Source organism: Marmota flaviventris, chromosome 9, assembly GCF_047511675.1.
Source record: "Marmota flaviventris isolate mMarFla1 chromosome 9, mMarFla1.hap1, whole genome shotgun sequence".
Taxonomy (NCBI): domain Eukaryota; kingdom Metazoa; phylum Chordata; class Mammalia; order Rodentia; family Sciuridae; genus Marmota; species Marmota flaviventris.
Window position 1 is genome coordinate 91,701,931 of NC_092506.1, and position 23,392 is coordinate 91,725,322.

The 23,392-nt window shown below is 33.0% G+C and overlaps 1 protein-coding gene across 1 annotated transcript; it reads left to right on the forward strand.

Annotated features, from left to right (window-relative positions):
• The first annotated feature begins 117 nt into the window (after positions 1-117).
• Aasdhppt (aminoadipate-semialdehyde dehydrogenase-phosphopantetheinyl transferase) lies at positions 118-22,983 on the forward strand. The gene is made up of 6 exons (XM_027930769.2): positions 118-361; positions 1,966-2,191; positions 14,876-14,997; positions 15,750-15,911; positions 19,054-19,125; positions 21,051-22,983. The coding sequence occupies exons 1-6, from the start codon at positions 179-181 to the stop codon at positions 21,213-21,215; spliced, it is 930 nt and encodes a 309-aa protein (XP_027786570.1). The 5' UTR covers positions 118-178; the 3' UTR covers positions 21,216-22,983.
• Positions 22,984-23,392: the final 409 nt, after the last annotated feature.

Genomic DNA, 23,392 nt, shown 5'->3' on the forward strand with positions numbered 1-23,392 from the left:
TCCAAGGGGAGACCGCCGAATTTGGGGCGGGGCAGGGAACGCTCTGGGAGAGCTACGTGCGAGTTGACGCCGCACGGCGCCCCGCCTTCTACGCACAGACGCCGAGAAGAAGGGGGTGTGGCCACGCTAGCGTCAGCGCCATCAGGCCCGAGGTGGCGGTGAAACCCGTGTTCAGTGTATGGTTTTCCCAGCCAAACGGTTCTGCTTGGTGCCATCCATGGAGGGCGTGCGTTGGGCCTTTTCCTGTGGCACTTGGCTGCCGAGCCGTGCAGAATGGCTGCTGGCGGTGCGATCGATCCAGCCAGAAGAGAAGGAGCGTATTGGCCAGTTCGTCTTTGCCCGGGACGCTAAGGCAGCCATGGTAGTACAGGTCTTTGGTATTTAAAGCCGAGAAAGCAGATGTTGGGGGAGGTGGGTTGGCTTGGGCTGTGGAGACCATCCTCCCTCCGTAACGTGGATCTTTGAGCTCTAGAACACTTGTGGACCGTCCCGGGTAAGAGGGGTCGGCGCTGTGGGGTCTCGGTCAGGCTCTCGGCCTGGTCTCTCAAGTCTTTGTAACCTCCTGGGAGGCCTCGATCGCAGTAAAAATTAGCTCCTCCCCCATGCAATTGAAAATAGAGACCCCCACCAAATCATAAAATAAGTGTAGGGAAAACCTACAGAGTAATAGTGGGTTTTTTTTTTTTTTTTTTTTTTAACTGTAGTTAATTGTTATTGTATGTATCTTTTACGTGGTAGCAAATTGTATTTTTTTTTCTTTGCTGGATTCATAGGCCATGCTAATCTGCCTTTTACATAGCCCACCAGTGTCCCAGGGGCATCTTGCACATGCTCAGAAAGTATTGACAATACGACTTAGCTTGCTTGTATCCTTGTGTACCATGGGACTGTAAGAGGCCTAGGCCAGTCGTCCGTTTATCAATGAAACTGAAGTCCAGGGAGGATGCAATCTTGGGGAACAGTATTTGTAATAGATGTATTATGTTTTTTAATTATGTTTGTATTTTTATAGCAAAATATGGCAAATTAGATTTCAAAATAAATTACTGTGTAGCATAGTTTAAGCAACCTTTAATTACCATCACTTCATAGACATTCGTTTCTTGAAAATGTCTCTATTTAAACACTGAAATATGGGCCAGTTAGTTGATTCTTTTATGAGGGCAAATTGGTGAATATTTTTAATAATTTGTAAGAAACTGGAAACAGTGAATTTGAAAGTCCTGCAGTCAGTGTTGAAATTGATGAAGGAAAAAGTCCTGAAGGAGTTTTAAAAAATATTTTAAACCTTGTCATACTCGTGTGTGTGTATTTTTTTTTTTTCTTAATAAAGGAAGTGTGAGACTGGAACAAGATAGGTTATGCCTTACTAATTTTTGAAGCTGAATGATCAATGCATAGAATCTGGAAATACTTGCATATATGTACGAATGTAGATAGAGGAGGGTTGCTTGGTTTGGAATTTTATAACAGCAAATCTACAATATTCATAATAACCTAACATGTTCAGTAATAGGGGAATGGCCAATACTCTATGGAACCTCAATACTATGAAGTATGCTACATACTGGACTGATACGGATAGACATGAAATAATCCCCAGTACTTAAAAAGTTAGTAAGTTGTAGGATACTGCATAGTATGATTTTATATGTGTTTATATAGCAAGAGTTAGCAAAAACATGTAGAAGTACATATATTTAAATACTTAAAGAGAAGTCTGGATTGATACCTGCTGTTAATGTTGCTTGTGGGGTAAGGGAAGAAATTGCTAAGCAAAATGGTATTCTTCTATCTACATAATAATTACTTGATAGCAGTGCATCATATTTTAATATTTATATACTTCCAAAACTTGAAAATTTCAGAAGCCACAAAAATGTATATTTTATGCCTAATGTTTAGAAGACATCAATAATGTTTAGAAGACATCAATACATATCAAATGTTTTATGTACTTAACAGGCTGGTCGTCTGATGATAAGGAAATTAGTTGCAGAGAAATTGAATATCCCTTGGAATCATATCCGTTTGCAAAGAACTGCAAAAGGAAAACCAGTCCTTGCAAAGGACTCATTGAATCCTTACCCTAATTTCAACTTTAACATCTCTCATCAAGGGGACTATGCAGTGCTTGCTGCTGAACCTGAGCTACAAGTTGGAATTGATATAATGAAGACTAGTTTTCCAGGTAATGTTGCATTTTTGTGGTATAGAAGTGAAGTATTTTGATGTCTCAGCTCTTAATTATTGAGTAATCCAGCAGTCCGGGAAATGTATCAGATATTTAAGTTTAGGAAAAAATGGATCTAATACGCGAAGAGAGAGTATATACATGAAAAGGATGTATTTCCTTTTATGTTAACAAACTTCTACTAAAAGAATACATTCTCCATTACTGGGGATCCATGTAATACTTTGCTTAGAAGCAAAGTGAAATTATTTTCTTTTTGAATTATACATCAACTGTTTCACCTAAGCATTTTCCAGAGTTCATCAGTAAAATTGTTAGTTTATTTAAAAGAATAGTCTCAGTGGTAAAATATTGTAGTTCTTAGGTGGAGATGACATATTTGTGTTATATATAAATACAATTCTTTGTTTAGCACATTTATATAAGTAAAAATGATGAGTAGGCCCTATTGAAATATTTGTTTCTTGTATATTGCCTTAGAAAGTTGTTATCAGTAGCTTCAGGAGCTGCTGAGTAAACTGGGGTTGAGTAAACTCAGGCACTTTTTTTTTTTTTTAAGTTTTTCTTCTTTTTTGGGGGGGTACTGGGGATTGAATCCAGAGGCACTTAAATACTGAGCCCCATACTAGCTTTTTTATTAGAGACAGGGTTTCACTGAGTTGCTTAGGGCCTTGCTAAATTGCTGAGGCTGACTTTGAACTCATGATCCTCCTGACAGCCTCTTGAGCAGCTGGGATTAAGGCATGCTCAGCCTCAGGCACTTTTAATATGTACTGTGTGCAAGTTCTCAGCTACTACTCTATAATCATTAGCATCATTGATATTAAGTGAGTAGTTACTATGTGAGGCAGCATTTCACTAAGTTCTTTACATATATTCTTTGAATTCTCTCAACTGTCCTATGATAAACATTCCATTATTTTCATTAGAAGATAATAGGTTAAGAAGAAAACTACTGATAGGAGAACTCACAACTTCCTAAATTCATATTTGTACAACTGCCTAATCTACGTACTATCTCCACCTTAGGATATTTGTTTATGTGGTTCTCTTGATCTAGAAGGCTTATATTAACCTTATTCCTCACCCCCATTTCTACATAGGTTACTCTTATTTACTGGTTAGATTTAACCTTACCTTTAAGGAAACGTTTATGAACTTTCACTCTCAAATAGGTTCTTTTGTTATAGGCAGTCATAAAATATGTTTTCTTTGTCCTATTATAATTATTCATCAGGATGATAGAGTTTCTTTCCTTTGGTGCTTTTAAGCTACATGAGAGCCAAAACCTTATTAACTACAACAGAGTTTGATCACTATCATATCTTCTTAATACCTTGCCTAGTACATAATAGTGCTCAATAATTATTTGTGATATGAATAAATAAGCACTGTGGTGCTATAATTTCGGCTTCAGAGTATGGTTGTGAATTTCATCTCACTTTTGCTTTGATTATCTTTATCTTGGAATTGCCCAACAGGACTCTCTCCTGCTTATAAATCTCAGGTGGCTCTGCTAGTGATTATGAAACAGGATCTTGACATAGATTCCATGATGAAACATAAGGTATAAACCTTCTCAAATTGGTAGTTACATTTTGTATGAATGTGGACATGTCTGTTTTTCTCAGTGTCTTAGTTTGATTTCTGTTGCTCTGACAGAATACCTGAGACCAGATGGTTTATTAAAAAAGAGGTTTATTTTGACTCATGGTTCTAAAGCTTGGGAAACCCAAGAATAAGAGAAGCCACTGGCAAGGGCCTTGTGCTTGTGCAATTTGAATTAGTGGTGGAAAGTGGAAGGGTGCATGTGAAAAGAAGAAAACAGAAGCACCCTTACTTCAAAACATCCTGCTCTTGACATAACCAATCCAGTCCCACAAGGGCAAAAATCCACTTCCATAGTTCTGAGGTATTCAGAGGCATAGAAAGTTCATTATTAAGGGACCACTGCTGTAGAGGATTCAGAGTAATAATGGGGATAAGACAATATGTTTTTATACCTTTGAACTGTCCTTACATGAGCTTTTCTTAAAATCAGAAATTAGTGGAGAGGCCATTAATCTTTAGAATGCGATTTGCAAAACTACACAGTGGTGATTGGCCCAGCAAGATGATATATCTGCCAGGAAATGATGCCTATGAGGAACAGATTTTATTACTAATTGACTTGATATGCAGGATTGGCTTATGGTCAATACTGGGTAAATAAAGAATTACTAATTCAAGCTTTTAATAGATGATTGGAAGATAGTTGAACAGAAATTGGAGATTCAGTTTCCAATTAATGTTTCATTTGACCTTTTGTTCCTTTGTAGCTTTTTTGGTTGATTTTGACTAATAACAATATGTTGACCTATTCCTTAAGATTATTATTCATTATTATTTTTATTATTTATTATTTTATTTGTTTTTCTTAAGATTATTTCATTGTCAAAAAGCTGCTATGTCCAGAGACACAAAGGGAAAGAGAGAGTTTCCAGTTGTCACTAATGTTATTACTATGTTACTAGTTTCTGAAGTAGAAATGGATTCAGCATGATTTCTTAAAGAGGGACGGAAGTAGATAGGGGTTTGCTTCAGTGGAGATTCATTTCAGTTGCTCTATTTATCAGAATGAGGGAATTGATCAAGAGATGTTCCTAAGAGTCTTGATAAGTGATGAAAGAAAAACTTAGGATAGCAACAAGGGAAGTACTGTACTTTGTACTGGACATTGTTACTAGACTGTCAACTATCAAGAAGAGACAGTCAGCTTTTGGCAGGGGAAGCTTATTAGTATATTGAAAGCTCCAGTTCTGTTAACACTCTTCTGTGTCTGAAGGTAAGCCTCCTAAAGGAATTTAGGAGTCTTTTTCCTTATCCCAGTAAACATTTCTGCTATGTGTGGCTCTTTCCCATCCATCTCCTGATTCTGCCATTGCTGCCCTGGTAGAGCTGGAGAGGATATAATGACAGATCTAGGAAATTCTGAGTTTCTTCCTTCTAGGTATGCACACTATTAAGGAGGTTACTGTAACCAACTTTATTCTCTCCTTAATGAAGAAGGTAACAAGGCAGCTTGATAACAAAAGTAACTAGTACTCACTGAACACTCAGTAAATATCCAATCAGTAAATAAATGTCCAGAGATGATGGTTTGTAGGAGATCGGGCACCCTAGCATATATAGTTGCCAGTGAGGTACATTTTTTCTTAATACTTTTTTTTAGTTGTGGATGGATGTAATACCTTTATTTATTTATCTTTATGTGGTGCTGTGGATTGAACTCAGTGCCTCACACATGCTAGGTGAGTGCTCTACCACTGAGCCACAACCCCAGCCCCTCAGTACATTTTTAACTCTGAGAAGAATGATATCTTCCTTGTCAGGTTTTTCCTTTGTTTTGTAACTTAACCCTACCATTAAAGGTATTAGTAATTTAAGTTTAAGTAAGTAGACTTTTATGATTTGTGCAGTTTTATTACCATATTTACAAAGTAAGGCAAGATTACAGTATAAAATTTATTATTTAAGTTTGTAAAACAAACTAGAATTATTTTCCCTGTGTTCATGTTTTTGTTTTTTAATAAAATTTGCAGATTATTAGTTGACTGGACAAAATAACAAAAATATTTTGGGATACGGTACTAATTTTAACTTCAGTAATTTGAAATGATGGTCCTGTGGGAGGATAGGGATATAGCTCAGTTGGTAGAGTGTTTGCCTCACGTGCACAAGGCCCAGGGTTCAATCCCCTGAGCCAAAAAAAAAAAGTGAAGTTGAGGTGATGGTCCTATGGAATTATGTCTAGAGCAGCTGTTAAATAATAAGTATAAATTTAATTGCAGCAGGAATAATTAAGAATTGGTATTATATGATAACTGGGAAGGTGATAGAGCCTATATCTTGTCTCTTTCTATGATACCCTGTCCACTGCTCTATTTAAATAATTTCCTAATTGGTTTCTCCCTTTTCACTTTCATCCTCACCCAGTCACTACAGTCTTGCTGTGGAATAAAACAGACATTTGAAATACGTTCTTCAATTTTCTTAAAATTCTTTGAAGTTGGTCCTCATTGCATATAGGATAAAATCCAAGCTCTTTAACATGACTCTCTTTTCTTGTTTTCATCTGGCTCTTCATTTGCAGACCTTTCTATAGTTTTTATCTGCTCTTTTTGATGACAATTTTCTGACCACATCCGTCTCTTTTTTTTACTTTCAATGTTGTAAATTTTTTCCTATTTTGGAGTCATTGCAAAAGAACTGGTCCCTCTGCCTGTGTTCTCCATACTCTTTTCTTGACACTTGAGATTTGAGGAATGAGAAGTAGCCAGTATTTCTCCTCAGAAAGGACTTTCTTGACACTTCATCTTTTTTCCTTTGTAGGCCTTTTTCATTTATAATTATGACAATTATTTTATTATTATCTTGCTCATTAGATGACTTCAGAAATTGTGCTTATTTTGTCATTTTCACTACAGTATGCTTAGTGCCTGGCATGGCATAGTGTCTAGCACATAGTACCCATTCAAAATACCAAATATATTTATTAAATGTACAAATGGTTGAAAAGACTTTAGGGTCCCTCTCTCCTTAATTTCTCTGAAAATATTCCTGATGTTATTTGGAAATAAAAGGGGGGGGGGTATATAATCAAAATGAAAGACTGTTCATGCTGTTAGATTCTTGTTAGAATACAAACTACTCTTATTGGTAAGTTATGATAAAAATGGTTCTTCCTTTGAGACTTCTTCCTTACCAGTCTGTTTAGCTGTTTCCTTTGTCCATTTGTATTCCTCTCAGATTCAGTTTTCAACTTTGCTGCTACTATAACATATTCCATTATCATTTTTTTTTCTAGGATGATGTACAGTCTTCCAAACTTGCATTTTGCAGGATATGTTTAGTTAAAACACTTTTTTTTTTTTTTAAAGGTTAGACTTAGGATTTGTAAAGAGTCACATTCTCTTCGTATTCTGAATTCCTTATTGGAAAACCAAGTTTCTACTTGTATGTTTTGCCCACCCTAGGTTACGGGGGTGAATCTTTTCTACTGTTCATAGGAATTGTGTGTGGAACTAGTATTTATTGAGTATGATATTTTGTTAAATGCCTTATATGTATTATTTCTTTACCTTAAGTCCAGGGCATAATACTGTTGTTATTATTTTATAAAAAAGATTCAGACAATTATTTCATTATTATCTTGCTCATTAGATGACTTCAGAAATCGTGCTTGTTTTGTCATTTTTAGTACAGTATACTTAGTGCCTGGCATAGTGTCTAGTACATAGCACACATTCAGAATATCAAATCTACAGATTTAACATTAAATAATATTAAAGTTTACAGGGCTGGGAGTGTGGCTCAGAGGTAGACTTAGGTGACTTAGCTAAAAAGTAGAAGTCCATATGTTCAACCTGCGTTCTATAGTACATGACCTCTCAATCTGAGATTTTACTGATACCTATTTAAGGATTTGCAAATATGAAATTATGAAAAATTCTGTGAAACTGAATTTAAATAAATATAAAGTTCTTGCAAAAAATCGAATGTCTAACAATACGAGAAATACAATGATAAGGGACCTTGCCTTACCATTTTTTACAAATCTTATAGTAGGCCTTGTAAACAAAAGAGTAGGGTATTAGCAAAATAATAGACAACTAGGAGAGTTAAGGAAAAGAGCCTGTTATATATGCATAATATTTTAATTTAGTGGATAAAGGATTATTAAATGATGCTGGTAAAATTGGTTAAGCCATCCAAATATAATACTGTGTACACAAATTTTGGAGGAATTAAAGATTAAATGTTTAAAAAGTTACAATTTTAGGACAAAATAAAGTAATGAAGAGTAAGAATGAGGTACTAATAAGATTTGCAAACTGTGGAGAAAATACCTGGTACAATGGAGGATGTTGGTAAAGAATAGTCATATATATATATATGGAAGAAATAAAAATTGGTACAGCTTTTTTGGAAAAATATTAGTTAAAAATGCAAGGCTGGAGTTGTGGCTCAGAGGTAGAGCGCCTGCCTAGCATGCGTGAGGCCCTGGGTTTGATCCTCAGCAACACATAAAATAAAATAAAGATAATTGTGTCCATCTATCACTAAAAAATAAATATTAAAAAAAATACATAAGCCTTTTGATTTAGTATTTGTTTCTGATATTCTATCCAAAAATAGAAAAATACATCGGGCTATATCCATAATGATATTTGTATATGAGAATAATATTTGAAGGCTATTAATAGAAATTGGTTAAGCAAATCGTGCGACATGAATTTAACAGACTATTATGTAAAATAATGAATTAGGCTATTATGTTGATGCACACTTGTAACCCCAGTTACTCAGGAAACTGAGGTAGGAGAATTACAAGTAAGTTTGAGGCTGGCCTCAGCAACTTAGCAAGACCCTATATGACGTAAGTAAGACGCTGTCTGAAAATAAAAAATAAAAGGGGCTGATGATATAGCTAAGTGGTAAAGAGCCCCTGAGTTAAGTTTCCAGTGTGTGTGGGGGGGTCTGTTAATCTGAAGGGAATTATAATATGCATTGTTAATTTACAAAATCTTATCACCAAAAAAATATAGTAATATCCTATTTCTTAAAAACACATGCCCTAAAATAATTTTTTTAACTCAGAAAGTTAGAAGAAGAAATTTCAGAGACCAAAGTACTTTAAAAGAAATGTCTTTTTGTCTCCCATAAAAGCTCCATGAACTTTTTTTTTTAATTTTAGAAGAAAATCAGTCTTCATTACTAAATTCAAGCAAAAACTACAACCTTTCCTCTGCAAAATCTTTTATCTTCCAATAAGAAGTTATTGGTGAAAATAGAATCTGTTTAGATATGACAGACCTTGGAAACATTTCCAGAATTAAAAGGAAATGAATTAGGAAATAAAGAGGCTTAAACACAGAGATTTCAGCATATAAAAATGCATATTTTTGAAGAAGATAACAGATTAAATGGATAAGAAATGAAAATGAAATATTTTTTATTGAAAACTGGAAAAAATTTGAGATTAGGTGAAGTTTCAGATCAAAGAATAAAAAGTTCTGGAGATAAGTGGTGTTAATTATTCCACAGCATTGTCAAAGCACTAAATGCTACTGAACTATATACTTAAAAAACGGGCAGAATTATGTATATTTTACACCTCCCCCTCCGAAAAAAAGAATAGTATCAGGATTAAGTTGTGGGGGCAGGGGTTGGAATAGCCCTACCAGCCTCCAAACAATAAACTAATAGTCTCAGATTTCTCTTCTATAATAGTAATAGGACCATATAATTATATTTATAAGATTGTTGGTATATCAAAATCAGGTAAGATGTGTATTGAAAATGCAGCTTCCTTGAAAGTGCCCTAGATCTACCTAGCCAGAATTTTAGAGTACAAGTAAGAACGATTTTTCCAGTTGATTGTTAGCATAATGTTGGGAAACATCATCGTATTGGATGTAATTTACAAAGCCATCGAAAAGAAAAATTGTAGTTCATCTGCTTGTATTGATGGCTCAGATGATCAGGAAGCCATTAAATAGATGCCTGCCTCACACACTTTACAACAAAATTAATTAAAGTTATGTTCTAATAACAATTATAAGAACACAGAAGAATTGTATATTTGATCACACTTCTGAAAAAAGGATGACGTTTTAGCTTAGAAGAATAAGAAAAAAAACCACAAGTCAACTGATGTGATTTCATATTAAATCACACTTTACAAACCTAGGGATCTATTTGTGGCAAATATAACAGACAAAGGTTGATATTAATATTTAATATGCTTTTAAGTTTTGATGAGAAAATCAAATAAGTCTTATTTGGTGAATGCACGAAGGACTTGATAAAACAGTTGACAAAAGGGAATATGTTTGTGTGTGCACACATTTATATACATTTAGCAATAACAGCTACCACAAGAACCTTAAAAACTTATCTTTATTAAGTACTTGGTATTTCCAGGTAGTTTATATGTTTATTCTTTAATCTATTCAACTCTTTGTCCCTAGACATAATAAATAAATATGAGAAAGAAATGATGGAAAATATTTGAACATTTGACTCCAGAGAGATAACAGTTAAACTCATAAGACTGTTTACTTAATCCTTGAAATTGTATACATGTATATACTGGTTTCCTAGAGCTACCTAGCACAGTACCACAAACTCAGTGATTTAAAACAATAAGAAATTATTAACAATTCTGAAAGGCTTTAGATCAGTCAGGTTGTCAACAGAGCCATGCTCCCTCTATAGGTTCCAGGAAAGAATCCTTCCTTGTCTCTTCCTAGTTTTTAGTGCTTCATTCCATTTTCTGCCTCCACCTTCAAGTAGCCTTCTTCCTTCTCTTCTTTGTATAATCAGTTTGTCTTCCTTTAAGGTAACCTGTCATTGGATTCAGGTCTCATCTTAGTCAGGTATGACCTCATCTTGATTTGATTACATTTGCGGAAATTTTTTGCAAATCTAGTCACATTCTGTAGTTTTGAGTGGATGTAAGTTTTGAAAATGCTTGTCAACCCAGTAAAGTTCATCCTGTGCGTATTCCACCCCAAGTTTATATCCGTTCTACATACAAAATCAATTCACCCCCTCCCAGCATCCCTTAGGTTTAACTCAAACCCATATTAGCTCTACATCCAAAATCTCATCTAACTTATCAACTCAAAAAGTTGAAGATTTCATAATCTGAATCATACAAATTAGATATGATCCATCATGGGTCAAAATTCATCTCCATCTGTGAACCTGTGAAACTAGAAAACAAGTCATCTAAAATACAATGGTGGGAGAAGCATAAGAAAAAGTTTCCATTTCAAAATGGAGAAGTTGAGAAAAGGGGGATGGATCATGGTTTGCAAGCAAGTTTGAAATTCAGGAGGGAAAATAAATTCCATTATGTTTCAAGAACTGAAAATAACAGCTGCTTACTTTGTATGTAGGCTCCTAGGTGGTCCCACCTGCTTTTCCTGGGCCCTCTTCCTTGCTTATGAAAGACCTTTGTTGAAGGATAATATTCCCAGCCTCATGGTTCTAGCTTTGTTGGCCTGTTTCTTGCCAACCGGTATATATTAATATATATACATTCAAATAAATACACAGAAGAGCAACTGAAGTTTGCTACTTAGTGTTAGTCTCAAGTCAAGGATATCATATTGCAGTGTCTCAAGTCAAGGATATCATATTGCAGTCTAGTCTTTTTTCTGCTGTACTTTACATATTGAGAACTTAAAAATCCTTTGTCAATAACATACAAGAGGCTTTTTGTATAGAATTTATGAAAGTATAATCACATTTTTTGTTTTTGGTTTTGTATCTCAATAAACTTGATAGGTGAGCTAGTAAGTGAAGCATTAGTGTATACATATTAGAACACTTGACACTTCTCATAGAAGCAAGACTATATGTAATCATATTTTTAATTTTTTTTTTAGTTGTAGATGGACAATACCTTTATTTTATTTATTTTTATGTGGTGCTGAGAATCGAACCCAGTGCCGCCTCATATGTGCTAAACAAGCGCTCTACCACTGAACCACAATCCCAGTCCTATGTAATCATACTTTAAAAAATGAAACTCATTAGAATTTCTCATATGTAGTCTCTATAACAAAATTTTGCTATAAGCAAACCCACAAGTGGATATCACTCATCTTGCTGGTCTGTTTAAGAAGAATGGTGAGCCTTAACTGAGGTGCTGTTTATACATACATATTGATGAGTTAATTTTTGAGAAAATGATGTAGGGGAGATTCGAGATTCTGGTACTATTAGGAATTTTTGTCATAGGCTTGCAATAGTAGCCAAGGGTATTGACTGAATGATTTGTTGTAGGTTATTACTATGTTTAAAATAAACTTTTTAGAGCTGGGTATGGTGGTGTATGCCTGTATCCTGGTGGCTCTGGAGACTGAGGCAGGAGGATCATGAGTTCAAAGCCAGCCTCAGCAAAAGTGAGGTTCTAAGCAACTCAGCAAAACCCTGTGTCTAAATAAAATACAAAATAGGGCTGGGGATGTGGCTCAGTGTTTGAACACCCCTGAGTTCAATCCCTGGGACACCCCCCACAAAAAAAAGAAAACAAAAAAGACTTTTAGTTGCTTAATGTTGCAGAACATTTTAGTTAATATCTAGTACTGTCTGCTTAATATTAAGGTCTAAGATGGAAGATCAAGGTTTTCTAAACATAACTGGTAGTAGTACCTCTATGGTTTCCACTTGTTCATCTTTCTTACATATGTATGTCCTTTCTGAATTCTTAAATGTTGAATAGGATGATTAAGTAGAAAATTGTAATAGCCATGAATGTGTAATAGTATTATTAGGACGATTTGTCAGCTTTTGTCCAATAATTTTGCTAATAGATTAAGGGACAAATTTACTTTTCTAGTGATATTTCCTAATGGTTGTTTTTATTCCAATTTCTTAAGTAAGCTATGGGATTAACAGACTTCACCAATTACATATTTCCCCCGTAATACCACAGTGTGGCGCTGTTGTGCTTTGGCTGAATATTCACAAAATGACCTTTTCCTGTTGCTGTCAAATTTCTTGTGGATTAGATAAGATGCTCTCAAAAGTATATGAAAATGCAGTCGTTGGTTACTTTTTTAGCTTTAAGTAATGAGTTCTGTGATTGCTTCCTAGTGATTGTGCTAGATTGCCTTTTATGTTAATCGTTTTTTATAAGCATACATATTTAAATTTTTCCTTCATTGCCTTATCACATTTAGTTAGAAATCAGTTTCTTAGAGGTTATAAAATGAAAACTTGGAGAAACCAACAAACAAAATGACACTATAGATGACAATGGACACATCTTTTTTAAATTATGGAGTTTTGGATTGTATTATATTAAAATTATAGTTTTATATTAAAACTACTGTATTATAATATTATATTAAAACTATAGTTCCACTCAAAATACACAAATGTTATTTTCCAAATTCAAGTTAAGCTATTTCTCCTATTGTTATTACTTATACTAGAAACCATTTAAAGGAAACAATTTATCATTTATGTGCTCCCAGTATTTAAAAATCAGATTTACTTCAGTTATTTTGAAGGCTTGCTTTCTTTTCTTTAAGGTAGTCTTTAGTATGTTATTTGTTGATCCAGCATGTGCCAGTGATGTGGCCCTGATCAATACAGTTTTTATTGAGGAGCTTCTAGTTGTTTCCATAAGGTGTTGAAAAGTAATCATCAGACTATAAGAATGATCCAGGGCCCTAAAAGGGTAGAATCCCTTGTGATAAAACTGTTAAACTCACAGTTTAATATTTCAGTGCTTGAAAAAGAACAAGAATCTTTGTCTTAGCTAAGTACTACTTATCATTTTAGGATAATCAGAAACACTTCCTGGCTAAATGAGCAAATTATTTTGACTCTTTAATTGAGAGCAGTGTGGGAATTAGAGTTTTGTGAGAGAACTGGCTTTTAATATTTTTCTGCCCTTGAGTTAACTATGGGAAAGGTATGATTACTCATCATGTTATTATCAGCATCTAGAACTCATATGTTTTCAGTGAATAATAATAATGAATTTAATTGTTGGATTCTCAAAGGATGCATTAGTGATATATATGCCAGGAATGCATTAATAGGGGGAGTCAACATCTTTTTTCCAGACATAATTCTTTCCATAAGAGATGCTCATGGAGAATATAGTAGCAGCTATCACTTAAAGAGTTGTAGTTAACAGGAATAGAAATGTCACATTTTGGAGACATTTCTGTTTTGACAGAATTTGTGGAGGGACTTCCTTCAAAAAGTTTTTACCTTAGCCCTTAGTTGTAGGAAGCAAGCCCTTTGAGTTGTGTTCTTTAATTATCACTGATTTTTAGAATGCTGTGGAGTATATTGTCTTTGGAATGTGGGCGCTAAAGATATGTTTCAGATTTTAATATGAACTTATTTTGCCATTATATCTATAAAAGAAAAGAAAATCTGCTGGGTATGGTGGTACACACCTCCCCAACAGCTCAGGAGGCTGAGGCAGGGGGATTGCTAGTTCAAAGTCAGCATTAACAATTTAGCGAGGTCCTCAGCAACTTAGTGAGACCCTGTCTCCCAATAAAAAATAAAAAGGGCTGGGGATATGACTCAGAGGTCAAGCACCCCTGGGTTCAATCCCCAGTACCAAAAAGACAAGAAAATCTGTTTTTATTTGAAGAAGTCATATTAGAAAACATTTTGAGAACACAGTTATTTTGAAGGAAATAAGAGTGTATTAATTTTCTAGTCACAGTAATGACTTAAAAGAACAATGTTTAGTTTTTTTTTTTTTTCTGATTTACAGCAAATTACAAGAAAATAATTGATTCCTTTTTTCTCCTATTTAGCTAGATGCTAAAAATCTGAGTTTTTGGAACATCTTTTGGTACAGCCATGTAGTTTTTATTCTTAATTATTTAATAATTTCCAATTTCACTGATTCCTGCTTAACTGTGCCTCAGTTTCTAGGCTATGCTCTGCTTGACATGGCATGTTATTCTCTTAATTCCCAGCTCAATTTGATTAACTGGTACTTAGTTTAAGATTACTGTGACTGGATGGGTTGCCTTGTAGTGTTCTTTTTCTATGCTGACTTTAACAGATTTTAGCTGCTCTACTGAGCAGCTTTTTTTTTTTTTTAATAGAACAGCTAATTTTTTAATTCTGTATTTTCTTACTTCACAGGTCGAGGTTCAATTCCAGAGTTCTTTCATATTATGAAAAGAAAGTTTACCAACAAAGAATGGGAAACAATCAGAAGCTTTAAGGATGAATGGACTCAGCTGGATATGTTTTATAGGAATTGGGTATAAATTTTTTCTAACTTTGAAAAGAGAAATCTGTAATGATTCTATTATCACTAAAAATGGGAGTAAAAGTCCTTTGGAAGTAAATGTGTGATTGCTTGAGAACTTTGGATTTTAACACATATAGTATTACATGATGATTTATGTTGAGAAAATTTAACACTAATTTAGAAGGTACTTTTAAAACAAAAATTCATTGTATTCCATTACCATTTAAAATGTTTTCTGGGCCGGGGATGTGGCTCAAGCAGTAGCGCGCTCATCTGGCATGCTTGCGGCCCAGGTTCGATCCTTAGCACCACATACAAAAAAACAAAAGATGTTGTGTCCGCCGAAAAATAAAAAAATAAATATTAAAATTCTCTCTCTCTCAAAAAAAAAATAAAATAAAATGTTTTCTGTCTTGAAGAAATTCATATGCATGACTATTGTTTAACAAATCCATAATATTTACTACATGCTGGAAGATACCATTTCAAGCTCTTAATAAGTTAATTCTTGTAACAAACCAGTGAAAGTGTTGTTGTCACAGTTCACGCAAGAGAGAATGGATGCAGAGTTTAAGTGATTTAGCTTAAGTTTATAGGCATGATTTATTTCTATGCTACTAGAAAGGAAAATTTTCTTAAAAATCGCATACAATAACATGGTACAGAAGTAGAAATTCATATGGTACTGGTCCTGTACATTTTATGGAAAGTTTTATATTCTGAATACTCATTTTAAGAAATGGATGCCTGTCTGTATCTTAGGCGCTGAAGGAAAGCTTCATAAAAGCTATTGGTGTTGGACTGGGATTTGAATTGCAGCGGCTTGAATTTGATATATCTCCATTAAACTTGGATATAGGCGAAGTTTATAAAGAAACACGTTTGTTCCTGGATGGAGAGGAAGAAAAAGAATGGGCATTTGAGGTAAGAAATTTAGATACAGAGGTTAGTTCCCCAGGGTTTGGTGATGAATGGATAAGATAGGAGGTGTTTTTGAATTTTCTCAAGAGAATTTGATAGGTGTTGTATGGAGTGGTAACATCAGATTGATGTATGTGGTGGTTAAGGAAGGGAGGTATCAAAGATGATGTGAGCAGTGCTTTGACTTCAGAGGACTACCTATTGAGATACAGAATGTTATAAAAACAAATTAAATGTTAAGTTTGAGATGCCACTGAGACATCCAAGTGAAAATGTCAAGTGGGCAAATAGAATGAAGGGCTGGGACCAGAAAAAAAAAAAAACAAACAAACAATAATCATTAATATATGGGTATTTGAAGCCATGGGATTTGAAGTTGAAGTTATGACATTGCCTAAGTAGTAGCTATAAATTGAATCTAGGAAGAGAAACTCAAGTTGAAGCAATGAGATTATCTAAGTTAGAAAAGAGAAAAACCTGGGACAGAACTCTGAGAATACTAATATTTAAAAGTGGAATGTGGCATAGACTAGGAAAAAATGGCCAAAATAATAGGATATAAAATAAAAGTAGTATCAGAATTCCAAGGGCAAAAGTATTTTGAGAAAGAGATCTATATCAAAAACTGCTTCAGTAGATAGGGATTCTGTCAGTTAAAGAGTAAATTTTACTTTGGATCCTGTATTTTAAAAGATAATACACTTTTGCTTTGTTTACCTTCTTTAGTCATCACAGCTAAATCACAACCTGGTATTCCTTGAATGTCCCCTCCCCTTTTCTTTTCTGATTGCTAATACCAATTCCATGACTCCCCCGACCTTAATGCCTTCTTTAACAAAATTAAGTCTTCTTTAAGACTATACGTTTTATATTTGTTTACCTATAATATACCACATTTTACCTCATAATCTATAGCTATGTAATTGTTTTAATTTCTTAATGCTCTCCGAAGGCAGGTCACTTATTCAAATATATTGAATCTTCATACCTGGAAAAATCAAACATTCTACAGGAAAATGAACAACAAAATGTTTGAAATGATGAGGTTATATTCTTTTGCAAAGGAAGGACTTATCAAGTAGAAATGTGTCAGAATTTATCGATACGTTTTTCAACCTTTTACCTTTGGGAATAAAGGTAAAATGAGAATGTTTTAAGTTGTAGCTAATTTTTTTTTTTTTTTTTAACTTTGTAAGAGAACGCACATGAAGAAAATGACCTATCATTTTACTGAAGCAGATTCATCTTTTAAACCAATGTTAAACTATTTCCTGAAAAGATTTCTTTTCTTTTGGTGGAAATTTTAGGGGGATTTTGGTGTTCACAGTAAATTTAGTAAATTTGAGATATAGAAGGCTATATCTATATAAAGATATAAAAAGATATAGAATGATATATATATATATATATATATATATATATATATATATATATATAGCAAAAAAAATGACAAGAGAATTCTTGAAATTTAGAAAGTCTTAAAAATTAAACTTAAGTCTTATGTTCTACAGCATTGAATGTACTGGCTAGGGTAGCTTGCTGCTTTAAATTTTTTTTTTTCTTTTTTCATCTTAATTTATTAAAGGCACATTTATTAAAAGCACTTTCTCAACCAGAAAGGATTTCATATAAATTTCCTAACCTCATAGAGATTTCATTCTAATATTTATTGTATATAAATAGCTAACATTATTAGAACTCCACATGTAACAATGAGGTACATGACAGTTTGATAACTGGGGCATCAGTTATAATACAGCTGTTCTACTTTTGATATGTCATATTTTATATTTATATTGCACTGATAAGGTCTGAGTAGACAGAGTGAAGCCTCATTTTGAAATTAATCTCACTGAATTTTGGCTTGTAACAACTTATATAGATAAAATGAGCAGGGTATCTTGGTATTTTAGCTGATAGGTGGAATAAGAACTGGTTATTGCCCACAGTTATCTATGGTAACTTGCCTTACATACAGGAAGTACAGTTGCTGACCGGAGTGTTTTTCCGAAGTAATTCTAGCCAAAACATTTCTATATATTATAATGTGCTATTATTGATATATACAGTAATTTTTTTATAATACTTAAGTAAATATTGTGAGCTTAAAATTTCTTAGTTTAATGGAAAATATTTTTCCTTGGGGTCATGATAGAATGATATTTTCTGTTAGTATCTCATACTGTTAGAAATAATACATTAATTAGTAACAGTCTTTAGTGCCCAACTTTCATACATATACGTTAAGCATGATGTTTATTTATTAAAATATTCCATCTGTATAAGAACTGTGTCATTTGCTAAATTTCTGAAAATTAATCTTAGGTATTTTTAAATCTATACATTCAAATTAGTTTTTTTGTAAAGAAAAAGCAGGCTTTGTAGCCTGCATATTTTTTGATGTTTGATTTACTAAATCTTCTCGTTCTTAGTCTTATTTATTTTTCCTCTTTAATTATATCGTCTTAATTTCATTCTTCTTGAATTTTTATTTTTTGCTAATTTGGATTTTTTAAGGTGTGAAAATATGAAGGAGGATGAAAGGTGAAAGGTCTCCAAGTATTACTTCTGATGATAGTTTCCTATTTCTTAAATCTTACCTATAAATTTCCACATTGGTTTTCCATAGGCTGTATTATATAAGTAACTAACTGCTTACAAACCAACATTGCAACTTGATTTCTTTTTTTATTATTATTATTTATTTTTTTTTAAATTGGTGGTTATAGATGGATAGAATGCCTGTATTATATTTGTTTATTTTTATGCGGTGCTAAGGATTGAACACAGTGCCTCACACATGGTAGGCAAGCACTTTGCCAATGAGCTACAGCCCCAACCCATACTAAAGGGCAGATAACTAGTGTGTACTTGATCTAAATCTAATTAAGAAACATAAAACCAAAAATTTGCAACATTCTTTTAAAGTGGAAAGCCATGGGGTTTGTATTTAAAATGTTATTATTATAAAAGACAAAGGCTAAGAAGACATGGTCTCATTTGCCTATAAGTTCGTTCCTAGAGGAATACATGTGTGTTTGTGTATCTATGTATATAAAAAGAACGGGATACATAAAATGTAAACAAAACGATATCTAGATTTACATATGTTATAATCCGTGTCTCTTTCCCTTTTATTTTTCAGGAAAGCAAAATAGATGAACACCATTTTGTTGCAGTAGCTCTTAGGAAACCCAATGGATCTAGACACGAGGATGTAAGATTTTTTTTTTTTTCTTCAAAGTATGAATTAATGTTTAATCTGTCCTCCCATCTTTTTAATGGAAATAGTTAATATGCCTTACATCAGGTTTGAGATTATGTGTAAGTCTGTGTCACAGAAACTTTTTGAAAGCGTATGTTACCTGCTTCTTCATTTTCAAATATATTTAAATATTATGGGAAAAAATGTTGGTAGTATTATCATAGCATTCATATTTTTGTAGAAATTCACTATAATCATTATCTTGGTCATATAAATAGAAATTTATTTCCTTTTGAATTGGGGCCGTGTTGAATAAAAAGGGTACTGAATTGAAGGTTGGTAAGTAATAGGATTATCTTGCAATTGAACCTCCTCCACTTTTAAAGTAATATCCTAAATTATTCCAAAGTTTCAGTGTCAAACATGTGAGACATATATTTCTGAGGCTGTTACCTAGTAAGTGAGAGAGGGAAAAAATTAGGATTAAAAACTGCAGCTTAGTTGTGGTTCTGCCAAAGTAATTTGTTTAAGATAATGTTATAATCAAAGCTATATGCACTCCATTATTTTTAATGAATCTGGGTAAGAAAATGTAGAACAATCAATTTTCTGTATAGCTTCTCTTCTAGAAAAATAACTCAGAACACACACCATGCCTTTGATAGATTAATCAAAGTGTTAAAATTCTACATAGATTTTTTTTAAGGATAGCATGTTAAAATTAATACCTGTTATTGACCTAGGCTACCTGTCCTAATGATCTCAAGTCTCAGCTTCATAACTCCCTGTGGGTATCGTGTTTTTATACAGCCTTATCGTTTTTATAATATCTACATATTCAGTACTACTTTTCCCTGGTTAGAGCCTATCCAGCAATGGCATAATGGAAAGTCTAGGTTCTACACAAGTCTACTATTTTAACCTGTGTGGTAAGCTTGGGAAAATTGTTTGATCTTTAGGAGCCTCGATTTCCCTATCTATAAAGTTGAAAATCAAAACCATATTACAGCACAGCTATACATAATTATACTATACTTTACAAAACCCAAATGCTATTTATACAGATTAAGTAGCCCTTATCTGAAAGGCTTGAGATCAGAAGTGTTTGGGATTTTTTTTAAATTTTGGAATATTTACTTAGACATATTAAAATACTAAATAATAATAAATAATGATTCATTTGTTTCATATACACCTCATAGCCTATAGGTAATTTTATATAGATATAGATAATATTTTTAATGTACCTCTAATTGCTGTGACCTGTCACATGAGAGTCAGATATGAAATTTTCCATTTGTGGTATCATAATGGCACTCAGTTTTAGATTTTGTAGCATGTTGGCTTTTTAAAAATTTTTTGAATTAAGAATAAAAATGCTCAACCTGTACTAGAATGTATAGAACATGAAAGATCTATATTGGGTTGTGTCCTGAACAAAGTCTGTATTGCAGAATAGTAATTTCCTAAAGTAACATTACATCTGTATACTTAGTAACAGTTTTATCAGATCCCAGATCCTCACTCTAGAGTAGTAGCTTTCAAAAGTTTGCCTTGGGCCTAACTCTGCTTGTTAAAATTGCAGATTTTGAGATTCTTTTAAATTCCTATCTACTGAATTGAGTCTTTCTGGATGCGGGGCTCAAGAAATTTTAAACAACCAGGTTATCATTAAATACAAAAAAGTTTTCTCTTTTTTAAATTGGGTACATTTTCAGTACTAATACAAGGTGTAAAAATATTCTAAAAATTTTACAGTCATACTGTAATCTACTGAAGATATAATTTGGTCTTATTTTTATAATTATAAAGTTGTTCATATGATTACTATACAGTAATAATTACAGTAGGTAATCTAATTATTTTAAAATATTAATATTTAAAATATTAAATATTAAAAACATTAAATATTTTAAAATCTAATTTTTTCCTTTTAGGTTTCATCCCAAGATGATTCTATACCAACCCAGAGGCAGTTTACTATTCTTACCTTTAATGATTTAATATCATCTGCTGTTCCCATGACACCTGAAGATCCTTCATTTTGGGACTGTTTTTGCTTCACAGAAGAAATTCCAATTCGAAATGGTACAAAGTCATGATATGATTCCCTACGTAATAAAGGGAAATGAAAATTGTAATCTTCCATATTCTCAGAAAAAAAAAATCAATGCCTGATCAAGTTTTATTTCACAAAAACTTTTTTTTTTTTTTTTAACTGAAAACTTTTACTATTCAAAAAGCAGACTTCTGGTACAATATGTTTACCTCTTCCTGTCTGAAATTGCATTGAATTGATAGAAAAAGGCTGGAAGAATTTACATGTTCATTGTAGAAAAAAATATGGAAAAAGGAAACATTAGGATCCCATCTTTCATAGATAAGCTACTCTTTAAACTCTGAGTTCTCTTTCCAGACTTTTCTTGGCCATTGAATCCATGTTAACTTTTTTTTAAAATGGGAACACACTGTTTTGTAAGTTTTTTAAACTGTTTATAATACCTCTGTTACATAAACTTTTAGTGGTTCTAAAGTACTCTCTTCTATGACTAATATCAGTTAAGATGCTTTTGACTAGAGGTAACATTGTCCAAATGGCTTAAGTAACCAAGGATATTTATTATATAACATATAATAAATGTCAGAGGTTTCATTAAGAATTTTTTTTTTTTGCCCTCAATTTATTGATTTTGCCTTAAGCTCATCTCATTCCCCAGCATAATGCTATAACTTCTAGTTTTATATCTTCCTAAAATTGCATCTGCAAGGCAGGAAAGACCATTTTTCCTGTAACATTTATTTTATGGTGCGGAATATTTCTCCTAATAGCCTCCAAATTATTTCCTCTCATTTTCCATCAACTCAGATTTGGTCATAGAGAAAGCTAGCATCTGACATTTTTTGCCTCTGTTAGAAGTAGATTCTGTTGGGAAAGAAAAAGCTACAGGAGGTTTGGGATTATGGCATTGAGGTGAAGCCCCACTGTCTGGCGTAAGAAATATGTGCCATAATGTACTTATTTTCTTTTGTGTTAGGCATTTTGATTGTCTACATTATGTTACTGTTAAGTGGTGCAGTGAATGCCCTAGTACATTTTGAGGCACATGCTTAATTATGTCTTTTAAGAAAGTTTTTAGAACTGGAGTGTCTGACTGAAAGGGCTTAAATATTTTTAGAGCTTTGGTAAGTATTAGCATATTGTTCTTCAGAAAAGCTATCCAGTTTACACTTCCATTTAGTAGTGTATGTGTGACCATGCCTATCTGTATACTCCCTGGTCAACTGTAGGTATTATCTTTTATCTCCCCCTCCCCCGCATTTACTCTTTGTCAGTATACCTGAAGAATGTTGTGTCATTTTTTAAAATTTGTATTTCTTTCATTACAAATGATGTTGATAAACATTACTGGTTATTTGTATTCCTTTTTTTAATGATCCTCTTGTTCATTGTCTTCAATCTGTTTTTATTTTAGTTAATAGGACTTAATTTAAAATGTGAACATAATATATTAAAATGCCAAGACCATCATATTGATGACAGAATCTATTATATGGTTGTAGTGCATGTCTTGGGAAGTTAGTCTTATTGTTAAATATCAAATAATTTCATTGTTTCTATTACTAACATTGAAAGTGGTATGTAAACTGTATAAAAATAGGTACTTTTGTTAATTAAAAATCTTGGAATGTTTTATAATATTTTTTATTTTATTAAGCATGCTCATTTATTCCAAGCATAATAAGTAATGTGTTTAAAAAAGATCAAGTAGCATTTATAATACAGAAAGTATTGTTATCCCTAGCATGAGTGTAATGGTGATATGAAAAACCATTTGTCTTGTCATTATGATAATAAAATAATTAATACTCGTTATGGAGTTTTTATGAGCCTGACAGTGCTAGATTATCTGTTTTTCTCCAGATTTGATTTTCCTATTATTTTTTAAATCAAAGTTGTACATGTACATAGTTTGAAAAATCAAATCTGTAAGTTTTTTCCTAAAGTACTACAACTTCTGACTTTTTTTGTGACTTACAACTATATCTCCAGATAATATGCTTATATTACTTTTACTTGATTTTTCAGTTTTAGGGCATTGTTTCTTGGCTTCCTAATATAACCCTTCTCTCTTCTCAACATTATGCATTCTCTGCTTATCCCCCTTTCTGCTCTCAACATATTATATTCCAGAGTTTCCTTTTTGACTATGGTTACACTTAGAATATATTTACATTTATTTAGGTTATGTAACCTGATTACAAAGTGATAATATACTAC

Excerpts from the sequence above, each read along its gene's own strand:
- Aasdhppt (XM_027930769.2), top strand. The coding sequence starts at position 179 with ATGGTTTTCCCAGCCAAACGGTTCTGCTTGGTGCCATCCATGGAGGGC. Across the intron at positions 14,998-15,749 it reads ATATGTTTTATAGGAATTGG|GCGCTGAAGGAAAGCTTCAT; the intron begins GTATAAATTTTT and ends TCTGTATCTTAG. Across the intron at positions 15,912-19,053 it reads AAAAAGAATGGGCATTTGAG|GAAAGCAAAATAGATGAACA; the intron begins GTAAGAAATTTA and ends TTTATTTTTCAG.